The following is an 18784-nucleotide window of genomic DNA, read 5'->3' on the forward strand; positions in this document are numbered from 1 at the left end:
TCATAGCAGCTTTACGCGTATTTTTGGTCATACAAAAGCATTCAACATGTCTGCTCTCCCACGTGCCATAAACTATTGGAACAGCCTTCCTGACGATGCTACTAATACCAGAAATCCTGCTACATTTCGTGATAAAATAACCGCAATCTTCGCCTAGTTGTCTCAGTTCTGTGTATTCTTGCGAAAAATGTTTTATTGCTGCTTAGAGTGAACTAACTTGTGCACTTTTTAGCCTCTCTGTCAAATGTGTTCCATTTCCATGTTGCCACATTTTGAAACACGTAATTATTGTGTGTTGTATTACTTTATTTGTATTCTTCTGAGTCTCTTGCTAACTATTGTATAAAGTTTTTCTTCTGTCCTTATTTTGTGTTTTTTTTTGCGCTGTTCTCTAACTTCTATGTACTGCCCCACTCACACAATGCTCCAATGTAAAGGAGCCTGTGAGTAACTTGAATAAATAAATAAACCATCTTTCGACTCCTGAAACAGAAGCCAAAAGGGCAACAAATTTAATTTTAGATCACTTACCGCGCATAAGCAAATTGTACGAGGTGATCGTTGTTTACTGTCTCACACATCATACCAATGAAGAAAACGCGCCAAAATTTGGTGTCTCTACCCGTCTAACGAGCACCGAAGCCTCAATACATCGTCGTTTTCGTATTTAGCTTCCAGGGAGATGGTGCTGCCGAGGCCGGGATTGAACTTACGACCTTGAGTTCAGCTGCCAAATCCCATTACCAGTAGTAAGCAACACTCTAAATAGGAATACACCTGTGTGGGTGTAAAAAGGGAGTAACTTGTCTTCTAGCGTACTCCCTTACTCAACTTACTCCCTTTTTCTGTTTAAGCCTACTGCGGCGTTTATATAAAAAAAAAAACTCACAGGACGGTTTCGACTGTATGACGCGATGTTCAGCGATAGCTGTTTAGGCGTTTAGATTCGGGGATGTGTTCCTGGCGGACTGTTGCAGTGGTCAAGTGAATAACCCTGGACTGGCAGGGGGCTGTTCGAAACAGAGCCACCCGTAGGCTTAGGCAATTCAGGTTGACCGTGACATAAGGTCACGTGACATCGATGTCATTAAGGTCACGGTTGGTGCGTTAATGCCCACCGGTTACGCCGACGAGAAAGCCAGGGGCGGGCGCCTATGTAACAGCTATCGCTGTAAAATCAAGCACACGGGCTGACGCTCGTTCTAGAAACCACTGTAACAATTTATTTATACCTAGCGTATCTTACAGAGCTGCCACGGGCGCGAGCTCGACTAAGGCTGGCACCGGCCCCGAGTGTGCAGCGTGCGACTGTGGCTGGGCTGCTGCTGGGCAGCGAACACTCGTGGCTGGCCTGGGGCGTGCCCGTCATCTCCGAATGAAAGAAAAAAGAAATGAAGGGAGGTGGCGCGGGTAGCAGAGTGTAAAAGGTGGGATCAGGCCGACTGCACGATGCTCCAGTAGTGGTGTTCCGCCCAGACTCTCTCGAAGTTGCACGGCACGAAGTCTGCGCATCGAAAGACAAGTGGGGCACAAGAATATTCGGTCAGTCTACCGGCAAAGCCTCAGTCTTATGTTCTTTTAGGGCGAAAGCACTACTGGCCTCCCAACCTTGAAAATGCCGGTGTGTGTGGTGAAGTCTCTGAAGTTAGCCACGTGATACAAGGCAAATGGCAAGAAATAAACGAGACTTTGAATGTTTGGCGATGGCTACGATCGTTTGGGGTTGGGTCATTAATGACAATAGCAATGATAAAAACTTTAGGGTGAAGGCCTTCAAGGTAAACACTTCCAGAGTAAAGGTCTTTATGGCACATAGCAAGGAAGCTGTACCTGTGCTTGATACCGCCCTGTCGAAAAACACAAAAGAAAATTTTCTGTCATCACAACTGATTTTCTGTAATATTCTTGCCCATGAACTTGTAGTAACAATAGAACTTTGTGTAGTTACTACAGAAAAGTACTACAGAACTACAGGCTACAAAATAGAAGTACCGAAAAGTACTACGGACAAAAAAATCTGTCGTTACGACAAAACATTTTGTCGGTTTCTGGACACGATTCTGTCGTTTTTTTTTTCGACTGGGTGATATGGCTGAAAACCCGACATCCGCAATCTGACAGCTTTTAACAGACCCCTTGCGACCTTGCAGCACGCTCTCTCGTCACCCGTCCCTAGTGGCCGGGGCGCCAGCGTAATCCCGCTGCAACGCCATCGCCCCGTTCCCATGCGTCGGTGCCCGAGCGCCACTCGCCACAGCTTTCGCTTATTGTCACGTGACTCAGCTTCTCCGCAGTTCAGGCTAGCCACGGCAAAGTTTCGTTTTCCTCCATGTGCCGCAGCCGCCATTGCAGCGTCACTGGCTGAGTGGCGTCACTACGCAGCTGCGATTCGACCCGTCTCGTTGCATTAACACGATTTTGTCGTCGTCATGGATCGCGTGCTTCCCAAGTGGCAGCACTCCCCAGCACGTCTCGCGTCTGGGCGAGGCTCCGAGCGTCGACCACAAAGGCGTAAAACGACATTATACGAAATATAGAGAGTGGGAAAAATAAATATGTGGCGGCGCTTGAGAAGGACCTTTTAATAGCAACAGTGTGGAGAGTGTGGAACAAGGCTTGCGCCACACAATGTTTGTGTGCCCTGTTGCACACTGTTCAATAGAAGATTTTTTAGGTTTTTTTAGTCCAAGTTGAATGAAAGGCTTCCCAGCGTGCCTTCCTTTATGGAACATGTCAGGTGTCATCCTTTGTCAGGTAATTGGAAATATGTGAGCTATTTTCAGTTGGGGCATACTGCCGCCTTGCGCGCAGTTTTCTGTCGGCCCCGCGAGGTACGCTGTACTACCCTGCAAGATATTCCGATGATTCGGTTAAAAGAGTAAATAAGGAAAATTATTCCGGTCCATCAATACTGCAGTATAGTAAAACACTCACGACCTAATGTGCGCTGCTCAGGCAAGTTTCTTTTGTTTCCAATGTCGGCCACTTGGGAGCTTTTCGCAGCGGCTGTGCTTGAAAACATAAGTGGATCGTTGACAGGCAAAAAAGGGCAAAACGAACAAAAATATTAAAGAAATCCCACCGAACGGTTTTTTTTTTCAAACCAAAGTACACTGAAATGAAAAGCTCAGCATCGCAAATACCACTACGCATATCTTATGCAGCGAGGTCAGACTACATCTCAATATGCTGTTCAGAAGTTAGCGGACTCATTCATCAGAGAAACTGCACATAAATTCGAGGCTCACCAGGTGTTCGAGACGGCTGCACTTTCTTGTAGACAACTTGTGGGGCTGCAACAAAAGGGCACGGACTGTGAGAACCCCCTCAGCAATACATGCAGAGCGCGTTCGGCCTAGCAGCAGCTGTTCCATAACAAAAGGAAAGTGCAGTTCGCACTGTACGCACCAGAGTTATGCGCCTGTTGGCTGGCGTGCTCATATTCCCGCCGAACCATGTTCCAAGCTGAAATTAAAACAAAGGAGAGAGGAAATTATAGCTTTATCCTTTAATAGGCAACTCAATGGTCATGACTATGTGTGAGGTTTAAACAGTCCCCAAAGCTAGACCATCAAAAAGGAAATCCTCTCCTAAAACTTCGTTATTCTTGCGGAAATAGCAGACTGAATGGTTTTTGTTTTTTCGCCAGTGCGTTCAAGTTCAGCTTAGAGCAGCGAGTTACCTTTTGTGGGTATGTCGGTGCACGTCTTTCTTCCGTTCCAACTTAAAAATTTTGAACACGTGCTTTCATAAATGCATGCTTTACCCCCTTCTGCCCTGTACCCGAACTCGCAGCTCCACAAAGACTGTGCAGCAGGAACCATCAAATCATCACGAAATTTACTTAGGAAGTTTTCAAAGGAGAGGAAGATTTGAACTTTTTCTTTAAGCTCTGAAAAATGAAGAGCATCCTAAATAGCCATTTGGTCGTCTCCTATCAAACAAGTAATGATGTACAAGGCGTTATAAAAAAACCCTAGAATGACTCGCGTTGGTCACCCGTTACTTCTCTCTACCTATGTTTCTAGAATGTCTCTGCAAGGGCGAAATTGTTTTTGCCCCTATGTGTTCACTAAGTTGCAGCAGTGGCGGTGCAAAGAGGTGCTCACAGTCGCCGAGGTATTGGGCCAGCTCCTCGTGCTGTGGTGACACGGGCTCCTGCTGCCGGTGTGACGATGGCGAGTGAAGTCGCCGGCTGTTCACCTGGTAGAAAACTGGTCGTGGTCCCCTGCAGGCAAGGGATGGCAGTGACTCAATGATGCTGCCAAATACAGATATACATTTATTTTAAACTGCGAAAGATCATGAGCCCACAAAACGAGTGCCAATTGGGTGGTCTTGCTTGGTCTTCTGAGGAGCTGGTTCCATCACGGAGGGAGCTGGCAGTAAGGTTCGCGGGGGCGGGTTTCCCGCGCAACCCCAGAGGATACGCGCCTGGGTGGCGATTTCTCGATCCCCGGTTACAATTTTGGCAGGCGGGGTCGTATTCCCCGTCTGTGGAGAGAGATAGTCTAGAATGGCTAAGGATCGAGTGTGTCTGCAACCTGCGGAGCATGGTGGCTCGCGCTCGATTCAAGTCTGGGTGGAGAGGCGGGAATTGGCGTCTCGGCTCTCTGTGAAGGTTGGTGATCTCGGCAAAGTTCTGGGGAGCCTCGGCAAGAGCGTCTGGGTCCGTGGGGCCGGCCGCCCGGGTTGGTTAGGCCTCGGGCTAGTCGGTCGACCCCTTCGTTTCCAGAGTTTCCCGCGTGGGCGGCGGGTTGATCTTATGGTCGGGAGTGCAGCCGCGAAGGATGCGTGCAGCGGGGTGGCAGATAAAACCTGCCGAGTAATTTTGTACCGCTATTTTGGAGTCGCTTAGGACTGTGCGCGCACTTGAGTCAGCGAGGGCCAGCGCGATGGCGGTATCTTCTGCCGCGGTTGGGGGGCGGGCTCGTACTGTAGCGGTGGTGACGAGAGTGGATTGTTGCGTAGTTGCACAAACCACGTATGCGATTGTATTTTGCAGTGCCGCGTCCTTGCTGTACATTTCGTGCTCTTCGGCAAGGTATGTGACATCCACTGCTGGGGTTTGGAGCTGGCGGCGAGTATCATGGCGGCCAGACAGCATGCTTTTGGGGATTGGCTTGATCACAAGGCGGCTATGGACCCCTATCGGAAGGGGGGCCGTGGGGTGGACGTCGCCTTTGGGGTTGATGTTGAGACGGTCAAGTATGAGCCGGCCGTGTTTGGCGCGGGAGGGGCGGTGGATTTGGGCGGTCTTGTGTGCCTCTATGAGTTCTTTGAGCGTGTTGTATAGATGCTGAGCTGGAGGAGATGCTGTGTGCTGGCGTACTACAGCAGCCCCAGTGCCGCTGTGTACGCTGAACGTATAATGCCGTTCACAGCTTCCTCGTCCTTCCGGTGAAGGTGATAGTAGGGGTAGCGGTAGACTACCCTGCTAATGAGGAAAACTTGCGTGAGCCGACAGAGGTCGTCCTCCTTCATAAATCTTCAGCGGATGATGCAGTTGATCTGATGCCGTTCATCTGCTCTCAAGCTGTCTCTTAACGTTACACCTACCATTTTCCTTTCCATAGCTCGCTGCGTTTTTTAAACCCTCTTAGCTAGCCTCGACGTTTCTGCCCCGTAGGTGAGCACCGGTAAGGTGCAGCTGTTGTACACTTTTCTCTTGAGGGATATTGGTAAACTGTCATTCATTACCTGAGGGAACCTGCCTCCCGGCCCACCCTATTCTTATCCCTCTAGTTATTCCACTCTCGTGATCTGGATCTGCAGTCTAACATTGATGAGTGCAGAAAGTTGGGCGAGTTGGTATATATTCATGATTCACAACAGCGCAGAAAACACGGACAAATGGGAGACTTGACAAAACAAGTGCTGACAAACAATGCAGCGCTGGTTTTGTCTATATATTCCGTGTTTGCTGCGCTGTTGTGAATCATGAATATATACCAACTCGCCCAACTTTCTTCACTCATCAATGTCCTTTCTATTACAGTGGGCTTTTCCCTTTGCTTTAGCCTCAAGGATCCGGCTTATATCGCGGCTGTTCTAGCGCTGTGTGTGTGCAAAGCAAGGACACCCGCCTGGCATGCGCGGTATGGTCTGTGCCCTCTCGAACTTCAAGCTTTGCCTACAGCGCTTGCTTTGTCTAGTCTCCCTTTTGTCCGTGTTCGCTGCGCTGTTGTGAATCATGAGTGCAGCCTCTACCTGCCCTAAGTAGACTTTTTTCCTTACCACTTACAGCATGATTGCTACCTATTGTAAACTGCTATTCTTTTCCTAGACTGTTGAACATGACTTTGGTTTTCTGCACGTTAATTTTTAGACCCACCGTTCTGCTCTGCCTGTCTAAATCATTGATCATGCTTTGCAGTTCATCTCCTGAGTGACTTAGGAAGGCAATGTCATCCGCGAATCGCTAATTACTTAGGTATACTCTCCATTAACATTTATTCCCGACTGTTCCCAATCCAGGCCTCTGAATGCCTCCTGTAAAAAGGCGGTGAATAGCATTGGCAAGATCGTGTCTCCCTGCTTGACACCCTTCCTTATCAGAATTTTATTGCCGACTATGGAGGCTGTGCAGCCGTTATAGATTACTTCCAGTATTTTGACATACGGCTCATTGACACCCTGATTCCGTGCTGCCTGCATGACTGCTGAATGCTTTGTCGTAATCTACGAAGGTATATTCTGCGCGTTTCTTTATCACCCGACTGATCATGTGAATATGGTCTACTGTCGAGTAACCAATACGGAAACCCACCTGATCATTTGGTTGACTGAAGTCTAAGGTTGGCCTGATTCTATTAGCGATTATCTTAGTAAATACATTGTAGGCAACGGCTAATAAGCTGATCGGTCTGTATATTTTCAAGTCCTTGACGTTTTCTTTCTTGTTAAGATGATGCTAGCGTTCTTCCAAGATTCCGGAACGCTCGAGGTTGTAAGGCATTGTGCATACAGGGCCGCTAGTTCTACAACGCAAGGCCAAAGTAAGCTGCCAGAGAAGCAGAAGTCCCGTGAGAAGATAAATTCATGCAAAATCTAGCCCTAGCGTAAACCAGCCTAAATTTTATGAGCTCGTAATGCTGCATTCACCGATGATAGAGGAGTTTTGAATTTTGCGATTGAATGCCTGCATGCGCACGTGTGTTAGCACAAGATGTGCATTATAGGCACTCAGACATTATAAAAATGAGCTGAAATTAACTTTTTTTTTCTTAATGAATTACAAAGTTTTTACATTTTTGTGATCAAAAGCCATTAATGATGAAGTCCTGGAAATTGATAACTTTTATCTGACGTTTTCAGTGGGTGCGAATTAATGGCTTAAGGGGAAGTGAGGCAAAATTTTGGCTGCGTATTTTTTTCTATGCAATGGCGCATAATTAAGATGTGTGTATCATGGATCACTTCATGGAATTCTACGCCCGCCCCTCTCATGTTCCGATTTAAGCGGAGAAACTGCTTTGAAATCCCCAAAAGTTGTAAAAAAAGTTGAATTTTTGAAAATTGCTGAATTTACTTGTATGCCTCGTTTTTAATGCAGTCACGAAGTTTTATTGCCGAAATCGACCTGGAAGTACTCCATTCTGAATTTTAAATTTCTTGTATGAAATTTTCTTCTTACTGTAGATACGTCAACGGTCACTGCATCACAAAAATTCAAAACCTAAATTTATGCTTTGCGAAAAAAAAAAAGAATTCTAACAATGTCTTGACCTACAGCACGCCAGTAGTTTTCTTAACTCTGCAGCCTTTTCACACGTCAGAGAAAAAATATACATTTAAAAAATTTTCTGGAGATATAAGTGATATTTTGTGAGTAATCATAAAAGTATTGTCACTATGCTAAAAAAATCATGTAAATGCATCGAGAAATATAAAAAAATTGTGAGAGCTACGTCAATGTGACGTCACATACAAGTTCAGTCACGAGTTGAGACGACGTTGAGGTCACGTGATGCACACGAAACCTGCGATATATTCGTTGCTTGCTCGTTTTCATTCATACGAACTCTTACGCCGACCGGCCTGCAAATCGACAAGCAGCTCGATCGCTCCTTCTGTATGCCTCACGTGACCTCAGCGTGTTCTCATGTCGGCTGCTGACACTGGTTGAAACCAAACACCAAAGGAAAAGGTGAATTATGAAGCCTTCGCAGGTCTTATGCGAATTCCACGTGGGTATTCAAGTTTGTATAATGGCTTTCAAATCATTCGAAAGAAAACGTAAAGAACCGAAATTTAGTACCCCTATGTTGTAACGTGGTGCACATCACGACAACAACCAAACAAAAAGTTCGTCACTGATCAGACAGCTACTCTACAGTAAAACCCTCGATCAGATACGCGACGCTGGCTTCCAGGCCTTTCACCCGCGTTGCGCACAGCCGCTAGGTGCGCTAGGGCCGCTCAAAAGGGTAAAAACCATGCAGAGCAGGCAGAACTCTGGCTCCGTTCCAATTCTGCGGGGCATAGGCAAGCACAGACTTGCTTAGCCGCCTAAAAAAGGCGGCCGCGCCAGGACGTTCTGTTCTCCAATAGAAGACGCGACCAGCGTGGAATGTCGCGTTATGCACCCCCGTTCGCTTTTCCTGCCTCGTTCCGCCACGGCACCGAGTGACGTAACCGGTGCGCAAGCAATTGCCATTGCTGGTTGCCATTGCTGGTCGCCACAGCGCGACGCCAAAGCCTCCGATTTTAAAGATCGCTTATCTGAAAACGTTCGAGAAAGCCGAGAAGATAGACACGCTGGATCGCCTAATGCGAGAACTAATTCGTGCTCGTGATATAGCTTTTCGAGACGCGATCGTCCCAACAAGTACCATCTACATCGCAGTATTTTTCTGCGCTCACACGTAGATTGGAGCCCGACGCACACGGCGCCCGTCTTCTGCGTCGGAATCGCAAGAGTTCATCGACCAGTCGACTGCCCCCGCCAATCGAAACAGCGTGGGACAGTGGTCCCTCGTCGTCACAGCTGATAAACTACGCACGCGAAACCGCAGGAAATACGCTACAGGCCGCTTTCGACGTACCCGAAGACGTGTCGCACGGCGCTCTAGCCGTAATAATAAAAAAGAGTCGACCTCAGGAGAAGGACAGACCTGATTTCTTCGGCGTCGCCGTTGTGGTAGAATCCGTTCGTCGTGGTCGATTTCCTGTTGGCGGCCGTTTCGGAGTTGGCCAATTTCGGGGGAGCCCCTGCGAGAAGGTAAACGGAGCGGGGGGCTCAGCGGGAGAGAGTAGCAGACACGCATTTATAGTTAGCGCCAAGCGATTAACACGGATTAGCGGCGCATTGCGTAGTATGCGTGTGAATGACCCTCAATGTAGCTCGACGCGGGATCTCATCCACGTGGTGCGCGGAGCGGACACACGCTTTTTCTTCGTCCGTGCGTACCCGCACTCACGTGCGAAGTCTGGATTTTTCTACTGCGCCGCTCTGCTTCCGCGAAGGCACTTCGTTTAGGAAAAAAAACCGCATGCGGAGAGGCTCCAGCACTTACCCATGATTCGAGACTTGGAGAAAACGTGGTGAGGTGCTTTGGAGACAGTATACATTCCTCACGTAACAGAAGCCAATTGGTGATTTAGTAAAAAAAAAGTTCGCGGCAATCCGTCGCCACCACCTTTCCCCCGGCACGGCTCCCTGCTCCCAGCTGTTTACTGAACGACCCAATTGAAGAACGGCCAAACAACGCGCCGGTGGCGTCATCTTTCGAGAAGGAGCAAAATTAACAGCGCGTTTTGGTGACATTGTCGTGGATTTTCCGGCATTTCCTGGCCATATTACAAGTTCCTAAATTTTAAAAATTACGGCCATCTTAGAGTTTAGCTTGTCGAGTAAAGCATTGAGGAATATAACGCTTCTGTTTTTCAAATAAGGTCTAGCTTGCGTCATGGCAAAGGTTAAACGCTACGCACTACCATTGGGCGCGTCGCTTTGTCGTCATTTTGTCGTCAGCATGTGCGTCACGTTGGTGGTATTTTTCCAATCCGTTGTTTCATTATTTTGAGCGGCAACTTCGAATCTTAAAGCTTAATTAACGTCAACAGCTTGCCTTTTCTGTCGAAATGTTTTGCAATCCAAAGCTGCTAGCTTACAGCCATTGCATTGCAAAGGGTGCGGACTTCCTCGACTATTGCGCATAGTTTCGGTTTTCTTAATAATAATTGGATTTTGGGGAAGGGTAATGGCGCAGTATCTGTCTCATATATCGTTGGACACCCGAACCGCGCCGTAAGGGAAGGGATAAAGGAGGAAGTGAAAGAAGAAAGGAAGAAGAGGTGCCGTAGTGGAGGGCTCCGGAATAATTTCGACCACCTGGGGATCTTTAACGTGCACTGACATCGCACAGCACACGGCCGCCTTAGCGTTTTTCCTCCATAAAAACGCAGCCGCCGCGGTCGGGTTCGAAACCGGGATCGGTTTTCTTCGTATTGATTTCCGAGTTTATCATTGTATATTCCTATTTAGGTCCTCAATCGTGCGAAGAAATTCCACTCCAGTTATTGCTCAAACAATGTCATCAGTAAACAGCTCTCCATCAATTCTTACACTTATTTCTTTCCCTCTGAATACCTCTTGTCGTGAATAACTCTCTCTGCTCGGCACCTTTGGAGGATTGCCGTCATTGCATGTGCAGTCTGTGTAGATATTTTGTAGCATTTAGATGCCGAAGTTTCCCCAAAGACACCATTGTGAATGCCTGCACGACTGCAGACGTTTCAAACGAACCAAACACTTTTGTTGTACTGTATGAACACTACGTACAGGGGGAGCTTGTGTTCAGCTCATTTTTCTGCAACCATATGGATATATGAAGCTCGTTTGGTGTTGGGGAGAATTTGAAGTTTTACTCTGAATATGAGACGCCATAAAATGTGATATTCCACAAAACCAGCCATTAAATGGAAACTCTTTGTGGAATACAGGCACAAATGTGGCAATTATTTTTGCACAAGAAGTACTTTATGGTACCTCCTTCCATTCCATTTTTTCATTACTTCTCTGTTATGTCTATGTCAAGCTCAGTGTGTGGCACAAGGTTGTTTATGTTCAAGAAGGGTAACCATAGTAACCCTGTGCAATGAACATATGAACTTTAGGTTCTCAACTTTCAGCATTGTTTTTGTTAATGGCTCCTACGGTGTAGATATGCAAAGAATTACAATACTACATGGCTAAAATGAGCAAATTAGGCTAACTTCTGACAGTCTAAAATGATAAAGCTCTGCAATTCAAGCAGCACACCAAAAGCAATAGCGAAAATTATAGGTTGTTTTGGTAGGCATGCCAGCTTTTGCCATGGGTAATCTTACCATAGGCCTCCCCCTTCTCGGGCAGCTGAAACCTTAAGAAAAAGTTAGGAAATGTGGTTCGTGAGGTACTCGACAGACATGGTATTCTTTTGCGAGCACAAGCAATGACTGACTATTCACACTTATGCAATTTGTATAGTATGCGATTGTACACAGGACATTACAAGGCTGGGGTGAGTCCAACTCGTAGAATGGCAGATTTTATTTACACTAAATAATAATACTAGCTGTCATTTGGATGTTGTGCAGCTCGTAGCCTGGCCAGTCAGGCAAGCAGCGCGGGCAAGTTGAGTGTCACTGGGAGCTCTCCGCAGCTTGCAGATAAAGCGGCAATCTCCGGTGCACGTCAGTCACGTGAACTTGTTCCTGTGTAGAAGGAAACGTCAATGTATACGCAGCTTCAACTCTGTTGCGTACTAGGTAAAGGGAATGTTAATATACAATGACACATCAGACACCATAAGCACACTAAATAACCTTGAAAGGTTTCATTTTTTCCATTAATTTCAATTGTATCTACATTTTACTGGAAGGCATTATTGAAAGGGGGCATGAGAAAACTATTAAAATACAGAATACATACAAAAATACAAATAAAGTAAGCCACCAGAAAACAGCAGAATGGACACAACTATGCAACACTGACAGGAGAGACACCATGGCCATTGTAAAACTTTAATTAGCCTGTGTCTTGTATATATTTCTGCATGCATACCAGTTACATTTGCCACAGACATAATAAACTCCCTCTGGATTTTAAAATCGCACTGCTTAAAGGTTAAAAAGCATTATTTGAAAAAAAAAAAAAAAGCGATTTCAAGCGCATCACTTTCAACAAAAACATTAGGCTATGGTAGCACTAGACATTTTGCTGGTGTCATTTTGCACAAAAAACCTGAAGTTAGCGAGTAAACAACTGACAGTGTCTGCCAACACGGCTCTTACCTTGAGTCCTGTATCTCGGTGGCGAACATGGGCAACACCTGTTTTTAATGTCGTCTCATCCAAAATGACCACTGCCACCACACCCATCTCATCAAACCTGTATTGCAAGTTAAAAAAATAGCCAGGTGAATGTTATTGGATGCATAGCCTAATGAAGGCATGCACAAATGAATGATGAAATAATTAATACGATTTTTTCCTTGACACAAAAGCACCACCTCAGACTAAACTGCAAGAAAAAGTAATGTGGTTGTGTAATAAAGTTAGCTAAGGTAGGTAGTGTTGGAGACTTATCCACAGGATTTCATAGACACAAAAGCAAGCACAAGGTTTCAGAAAGTGCCCAGAGCTGTTGAAACATTGTGTATGAAAAATGGGTACCAAAGAGAAGGTGTGTTCCTTTCAAAGTTTCAATCGAAAGGAAAGGCTTGCTCTCTTGATGGTTGGAGTGCCAAAATGACTCGCAGTTAAGTGCTTTGCCTGCCACACTTTATGCACATCGTATTCTTGCACCCTCTATTTATAGCTAGAACCTGTGTATAGAACAAAACTAGCCCAAACCAAGGAGCCCAGATTTTACTTTATGTGTTTTATTTAGCAACATACTGTCAGCGGACAACAATAAACACGAAAACGGTGGAAGCACCCACATTAATACTACAGATACGTTGTTAAATGCAGGTACACAATATACGGGCACACCTCGTACAGTGATGCACTGCCAAAGCCAGTCACAGGAAAGAAAGGCATTGTAGTTTCTGCTGGTCGTGCCCACCTGGCCAGCTGTTCATCAAGTGGTGTCTGGGCGCCCAGGCCAGGGTTGGTGTACACGGCCAGTGCACCCCGCAGCTGCCTCTGCAGCAGCTGTGCTAGGGGCTTCAGCGAAGCCGCACCACCAGACGTGGCCACAGCTGCTTGAAATGGAGCAAGGCCTGGGTGCAGCGACAGTACCTGCATGATATTGTAGAGAAAGGCTGGTGTGGAAATAGTCATGCTTATGTTGTGTGTATTGATTAACTAACTAAGCCTGTTATGCACCAAACACATGGTCCAAAATGGGAGTAAAAAGGGATGTCTTGGGCAAAACAGCACCTGCCCATTATTATGGCTGACCTGTCCATGGGGACTTTCTTGGTGGGCATCCCTAAGAAATGCTTCGGCCGCCGTTTCCAGACTTCCGACGGATGCCACCAGGCGCCCTCGGCTCCAGAGCCGCTCCAGGGGACCTGCCTCCGCATGGACTATGTGCGACTCTTGGGACCCCGTCTGCTCCAGCTGGAACGCCCATGGGCGCCGTGAAAGCTGCAAGCATGTGCCAGTGGTTCATGCCGCAATCACGATTGACACATGAACCGATTTGATCGTCATTAGCAGCCTTCTCAAGTCTGCTGTGAAAAAGCAACCTTCTATAATTGTTCTCCCGGAATCATATCAATGGTGCCACAATAGCTTGGAGTGCTATGCTCTTTTACTCTCATGTTAAGCCAGATTTTTAATCTTATGCAGTTGCTCCTCAGGCAAGTTTTTAGTAAACTTGATGTTTCAGTCCTGTGCCAACTGCTTCTGTACACATGTAGATCAGCTCAGGTACACAATACTAATGGAATTCCCACCTGCCTCCACCATCGCAGCCGCTGACGCTGCCAATGGGTCAGCCAACGTGCTTCTTCCCCTGGGGCTGGGAAGAACAGCAGCTGCTCCAGTGTGCCAGCTCTGTGCACATCCAGAAAGGGGAAATAGACTGTATTACGCAGCTTAGTGGGCATGCAGAGCCTGGAAGTGTACCCAGCATTGATGACAATGTAAATGGTGGTATCCACTATCAAAGCATGGAGAACAAAACTGATGGGAAGAACACTCTTTTCCGTGTTTGAAATTGCATTGTCGATTGTATAGTCTGCGTAGCCTATGGGACTGATATCGGGCATACAGCAGCACAGCCTAAGGACAGCAAAGGGTTGTTGAAGCCCTCACCATGCAAGGGAAGCCTGGATGACTAGGGCTGGTAAAATCAACAAATGAAAAGAAAGAGGTGTGACATATTAACAATACTGAATGACGATGCTGATTGACATCAGTGTACAGTTCTTCCAGAAACTAGTTCAGGAAAACGCACTGAACAAGTAAGGACAGAGACGAATGGATAGAGGCACTGAACTTCATTTTCAATCGACAGTGAGCACATTTTATGTGGCTTCTCCATAAAGCATGCGACCAAGACCAAAGGCAAAAATATTCCATCACCTTTGCACTGCTGGCCAATCAAAGCCTGCCAAACCCATTGGCTGAGCCAATGTTGTGTCTGACAAGACTCAAGGAACTTTTCGTCAGTGTGTACACTGCTTTTAAAAAGACCTTTTTGTATTCAGAATGAAGTTTTAATTAAAATTTCTCTCTTTTCATTGTAAAGAAAGCTCCTATGATTGGTAACATTTACAACAGATGGCACCACATTCTTATAGTAAATATTCCATTACTCTCTTGTGCGTATACATGGACCTTAGTGCAGACGATCCACTCATAACAAGCTGGCTCATTCATTGCAATAGTATTTTTTTTTTTGAATTGAGTTCAAGAACCAAAAACAAGTTGAATGAGTGAGGGCCAACTCCAACCTATGAGCTCGCGGCTTCAGCATGCAAGAATTTCAGAATATGGACGCTTTCCAAAGCATGATTGTGGGCCTTTGTATGACCCTAGTTTCATAGCACTGATAATATACAGTAAGTGTAAGTGGCCTCCAAACCACCTGCAACAGTGCCATGCCATGCCAAAAAGCGCAGGTTTTCCTTCTGTATATTGTTCCTCTGCGGCTGTCACAAAGGCAGTTTTCTGATGCTTATGTCCCATGTACGTGCTCAGTGCTGACGTCGAATGGCTTACACATGATGTGCAGCCACTTTGCCTCTAACACAGTTAAGCATGAAGAATGATGGCTCACTGTTGGCTCTGCAATGGTCTGTCTGGAAACAAGGCCCTGCTACTTTTGCTGCTAAGTAGAAGCCCAAAGGAAGACTCTGGATCGACCAGCTCTTTTGCAGCGCCAAACAGCAACTGCAGATCTGCAAAGTCAGGAAGCAAGTTTCAAACAGGAGCTCGATTGCTACAAAGCACATATTTGTCGAAGGCATTGAATCAGGGAGACTGCAAAATGAAATAGACGGGCTGACAGTAACAGGCACAACCATTAAAGGAACGCGGATAGGTTTGCCCTTGCGGCCATTTCAACTTCCTGCATTGTGTGTGGTTTATGTTGTTCCTGGGAGTGAAAATAAAATGGCATTATTAGTTAACTGACTTTTGCAAATGGACAGAAGAGAAATGTTTGAAAGCACGCACCAGAGAAAGCGGATAAACAGATGCATAACGGTTACACATGAATGGCTGAAAAAAGTGCATTAGTTTTGGTGCCCATGTCTGTCCCTATACCTTCCAGCACATTTATGGCAAAAGCCACAATGACAGGAGTGGGTGCTAAACGCAAATAGGAGGCAGCATCAATAAAAGATGCTCCATAGCCCCGCAAGGCAGATGCTTACAGGTGCTCTGCTGAATCTAACAACTTTGGGTTTTCATATACTACAGTTCCAACACTTTGCTGCCCACCTTCAGGTGAGTCAACATTGAGCTGGTCTGGCCAGGCTTCTTCCACAGGCAGCACACTGGCTTCTGCCGATCGGAGAATATGCCGCCGCCTGCAAATCCAAAATCAATAAACAAGGACGCCCTATGCACCACTGTAGCTGGTAGCCTACATTCTCTGCGACTTTTCTCCTTTTCAGCATGTACCTCGTTCTTCTAAGTAAGTTTCGTAGATGATTTGCTTTTATATTCCGTGCAACATAGTTCGGCAGGTGGCAATGATAGAGTATAGGCTACACAGTAACAGTCTACAAGTGCAGTTTTTGCATTTGTCAGTGTTAAACTTAGCTACAAACTCAAAGGCAATGCAAGGTTGAAGTTTAGGAAGTTATCAGCAAAGCTCCAGAGAAGGCGCTGCTGATAAGGCGACTGGCTAAATTTAAACTGCTAAATCATGCTAAATGACGGCAACTGTCAAACAGCAGTCACACTGCAGCCTTTTGTGGAACAGTTTATAGAAGGAAACATGGCTTCACCATTCACGCCTCAGGTTGTCACGAAGCAGTGCACCACAGGGTCCGTACGTTGTCTTGCCCACAAATCCATACTTGTGCAGCAACTGCATGAATGCTGCCGACGCGCCCATGAGTCTCTGCACATACTGACCTCAGTGGCCACACAGTGGAAATATTTCTGTAAAGTGTTATGGAACACAAGAAAGACCAATGTTTTGTGCAAGGCCAGTAAAGAAGCAAAAAATTCACGTTTGCCACTGCTGGATTGAGCTCACAGTGCAACAAGAACGAAATTTCTATACGGTTGAAGAAGGATCATAAATTTGAAACTGTTGAAAAGTATTAGATTTGGCTGGATATATTCAGGCTACCTAAAGTAGTCCTTCTCACTTAACAGAATGGAAAGTTGGGCTAGTTGGATACTGTTCATGATGATGAAGTGGGCAAAAACGTTACGAAGACACAGAAAGAGGACCACAGGAGGACAGGCGCCGTTTTCACAACTGATTTATTGGGAAGGAAACAAACTTTTACATACGAAATGATACCAAAGGCAGCAATAAAAACAATCAGTAAGTGTCTTTGTAACATTTGCTCCCACTTTTCATCTTTTTGCTTAACTTCAATTCTGCATGCTTTTCAGCAGTTGCATTTGCCTGATGTGCGACTGCTGAAATGTATACTGATGGAACACAAATGCGTGTTTTGTGGAATGATGTGTGTGAAATGTGCGTGAACACAAATGTGTAATGAACGCCTATTGAAACTTGCTGACTGAACACAAATATCTGCTCCTGTGATAGCGGTGGCAAGCAAAATCAAAGTTCTTGCAATGAAGAACGTGTTACATTTGCTTTGCTGAAATCGCTGTAACCAGAATATAGTAACCTCGCGTGTTCTTGTGATAATCGAGCGTACATTCTATGATTCGATAGCCCCATCAACGGTGCACTTGCCTGTGCACTTTACAACTCTGGCTTGTTCTCGAAAGCGATAGTGTTCGCCTGACAGATATCAGTATTTGTATAACAAATCCAAACGGCATCAACAACAACAGTTCGTATTCTGCTGGAAGTTAAACTGACTATACAAACATCGAACACGCCTTTCCCGAAACGAAGGCGCAGAAACCAGCCGCGGATTATTTTGCCCGAAGCTTTAAAATGCGCACAGAAACCATGACAACATGAAAGCTCAGCTTTCTAAACAGTAAATATAGCGGTGAAAGACACTGCCTAATTCAAAAAACGCCGTCCTCCAAAACCCCAACTTAACTACGATCGGCACGGTGTCCGCTTCCCGCGAAGTGTGAACAGTGCAGCTGCCAGCTGTAGGTAGCACGTACGCTGCTTTCCTGCTAATACAAACTTTTGGCTAGGCTATAATTAGCGCGCCCGAGTGCCGAGTACAGCCTGTGAAACGCACCACACCATTTGTAGACGGACCCACACAGTACTTGCTCTTCCCGAGATCACGCGAGCTGCTCGGAAAGCTCGGCAAGGTGAGACAAATAAGAACAATAGCGACAACCCATCACCTGCGCTCTGACAGCGAGCTCAAAGCAGCTGTTGTGTGAAGTCGTGCGCTACTTCCGATCAGCTGAAAAGTGGGCGCCAGTTCAAAAAGACCTCCCGGTTCGATCGTACCGATCGCCGATAGCGCCTTCGATGGCGTGTTCACCGGCTCCAGTCTTGGCTTGACTGGCTTGACCGCCGCTCCCAAGCCCCATTACGTTGACGCACCGGTAGCTGCCGGTAGCAGCACCGGCGCCCTGCGGAAGGTTGCCAAGGCGTTCACGCGGGACGCGCAGCATGAAGCGGCGACGGACTAGGTGTGCGGTTTAGCTTTCGCCCAAAGGAAGAAGAAATGATCTACTTCGGTGCGAAAGCGTGTGTGGGAGTGTGCGCGCTCGTTCTGGTTCTCATTGGATTTATCGATGTGCTTACTATCAACTGGGAGAAGAATGCGTGCGATATGACATACATGTTTGAACTTCCTGAGTTCATTGTAAGTTCATTCTTTTCATCCCATATTGCTGAATTCTACACCGAACGGCAAACTGAGAAGTTTGATATGGAGCAGCCGTATGCTGTGACTGACCAGCAATATGCGGGTTGCATTTGTAGAGCAGCACCCAGAGCGCTAGCTGGCTTTGCCTGCTGAATGTCTCAAAAGTGCACCATTGGATAATAGCAGATTTTTAATTCGAGAATGACGGCGGGATGGTAGGTGAAAAGGTTTAGAACGTGGTTCGCAGCTCTCGCTGGTTTGTTAGCTTGGGCGACGAGACGGCATAATTTCGCTCAGCTCGGCTCACAGCTTCACAGTTATTTTTCTTGGACCACAAAACACTGTGGAGCCCGACATCTGAGTGTCAATTCTCTCAATTCTAAATGTACGTTGCGCGA

At 46.4% G+C, this 18784-nt stretch overlaps 3 protein-coding genes across 7 annotated transcripts in view; 1 reads left to right on the forward strand and 2 right to left on the reverse strand.

The window, feature by feature from the left end:
- Positions 1–1200: 1200 nt before the first annotated feature.
- LOC144100867 (MAPK regulated corepressor interacting protein 2) lies at positions 1201–9682 on the reverse strand. The gene is made up of 6 exons (XM_077633755.1): positions 9519–9682; positions 9117–9213; positions 4110–4228; positions 3409–3465; positions 3249–3293; positions 1201–1504 (listed from the first exon to the last, which is right to left on the reverse strand). The coding sequence occupies exons 1-6, from the start codon at positions 9571–9573 to the stop codon at positions 1434–1436; spliced, it is 444 nt and encodes a 147-aa protein (XP_077489881.1). The 5' UTR covers positions 9574–9682; the 3' UTR covers positions 1201–1433.
- Positions 9683–11508: 1826 nt separating this feature from the next.
- On the reverse strand, positions 11509–18131 carry PolG2 (DNA polymerase subunit gamma-2, mitochondrial). Of its 5 annotated transcripts, none has more exons than XM_077633759.1 (9): positions 18023–18131; positions 16398–16554; positions 15886–15974; positions 15221–15341; positions 13893–13992; positions 13393–13581; positions 13055–13230; positions 12280–12376; positions 11509–11700 (listed from the first exon to the last, which is right to left on the reverse strand). In XM_077633759.1, the coding sequence occupies exons 2-9, from the start codon at positions 16505–16507 to the stop codon at positions 11629–11631; spliced, it is 954 nt and encodes a 317-aa protein (XP_077489885.1). In that variant the 5' UTR covers positions 16508–16554; positions 18023–18131; the 3' UTR covers positions 11509–11628. The 5 variants fall into 5 exon arrangements, with proteins under 5 accessions (XP_077489885.1, XP_077489883.1, XP_077489886.1 ...); XM_077633757.1 differs by having other exon boundaries at positions 17914–18052; XM_077633760.1 differs by having other exon boundaries at positions 16398–16522; positions 17914–18050.
- The window catches only part of PGAP1 (GPI inositol-deacylase), a 30254-nt gene continuing 29590 nt past the window's right edge, over positions 18121–18784 (forward strand). The window contains exon 1 of the mRNA XM_077633756.1: positions 18121–18383. Coding sequence (XP_077489882.1) covers positions 18243–18383 — 141 coding nt within the window. The 5' untranslated portion in view covers positions 18121–18242. The remainder of the gene's footprint in view (positions 18384–18784) is intronic.

The sequence above is a fragment of the Amblyomma americanum genome, chromosome 8, assembly GCF_052857255.1.
Source record: "Amblyomma americanum isolate KBUSLIRL-KWMA chromosome 8, ASM5285725v1, whole genome shotgun sequence".
Taxonomy (NCBI): domain Eukaryota; kingdom Metazoa; phylum Arthropoda; class Arachnida; order Ixodida; family Ixodidae; genus Amblyomma; species Amblyomma americanum.

Coding starts and splice junctions, on each gene's coding strand:
- PolG2 (XM_077633759.1), bottom strand. CDS start 16,507: ATGGGCGCGTCGGCAGCATTCATGCAGTTGCTGCACAAGTATGGATTT. Junction 15,975..16,397: donor GACAACCTGAGGCGTGAATG/GTGAAGCCATGT, acceptor TTGGATTTGCAG/GCGGCGGCATATTCTCCGAT. Junction 11,701..12,279: donor ACCGAGATACAGGACTCAAG/GTAAGAGCCGTG, acceptor CCTTCTACACAG/GAACAAGTTCACGTGACTGA.
- LOC144100867 (XM_077633755.1), bottom strand. CDS start 9,573: ATGTATACTGTCTCCAAAGCACCTCACCACGTTTTCTCCAAGTCTCGA. Junction 4,229..9,116: donor GGCGACGCCGAAGAAATCAG/GTCTGTCCTTCT, acceptor CCTTGCCTGCAG/GGGACCACGACCAGTTTTCT. Junction 3,466..4,109: donor GGCCCAATACCTCGGCGACT/GTGAGCACCTCT, acceptor TTTTAATTTCAG/CTTGGAACATGGTTCGGCGG.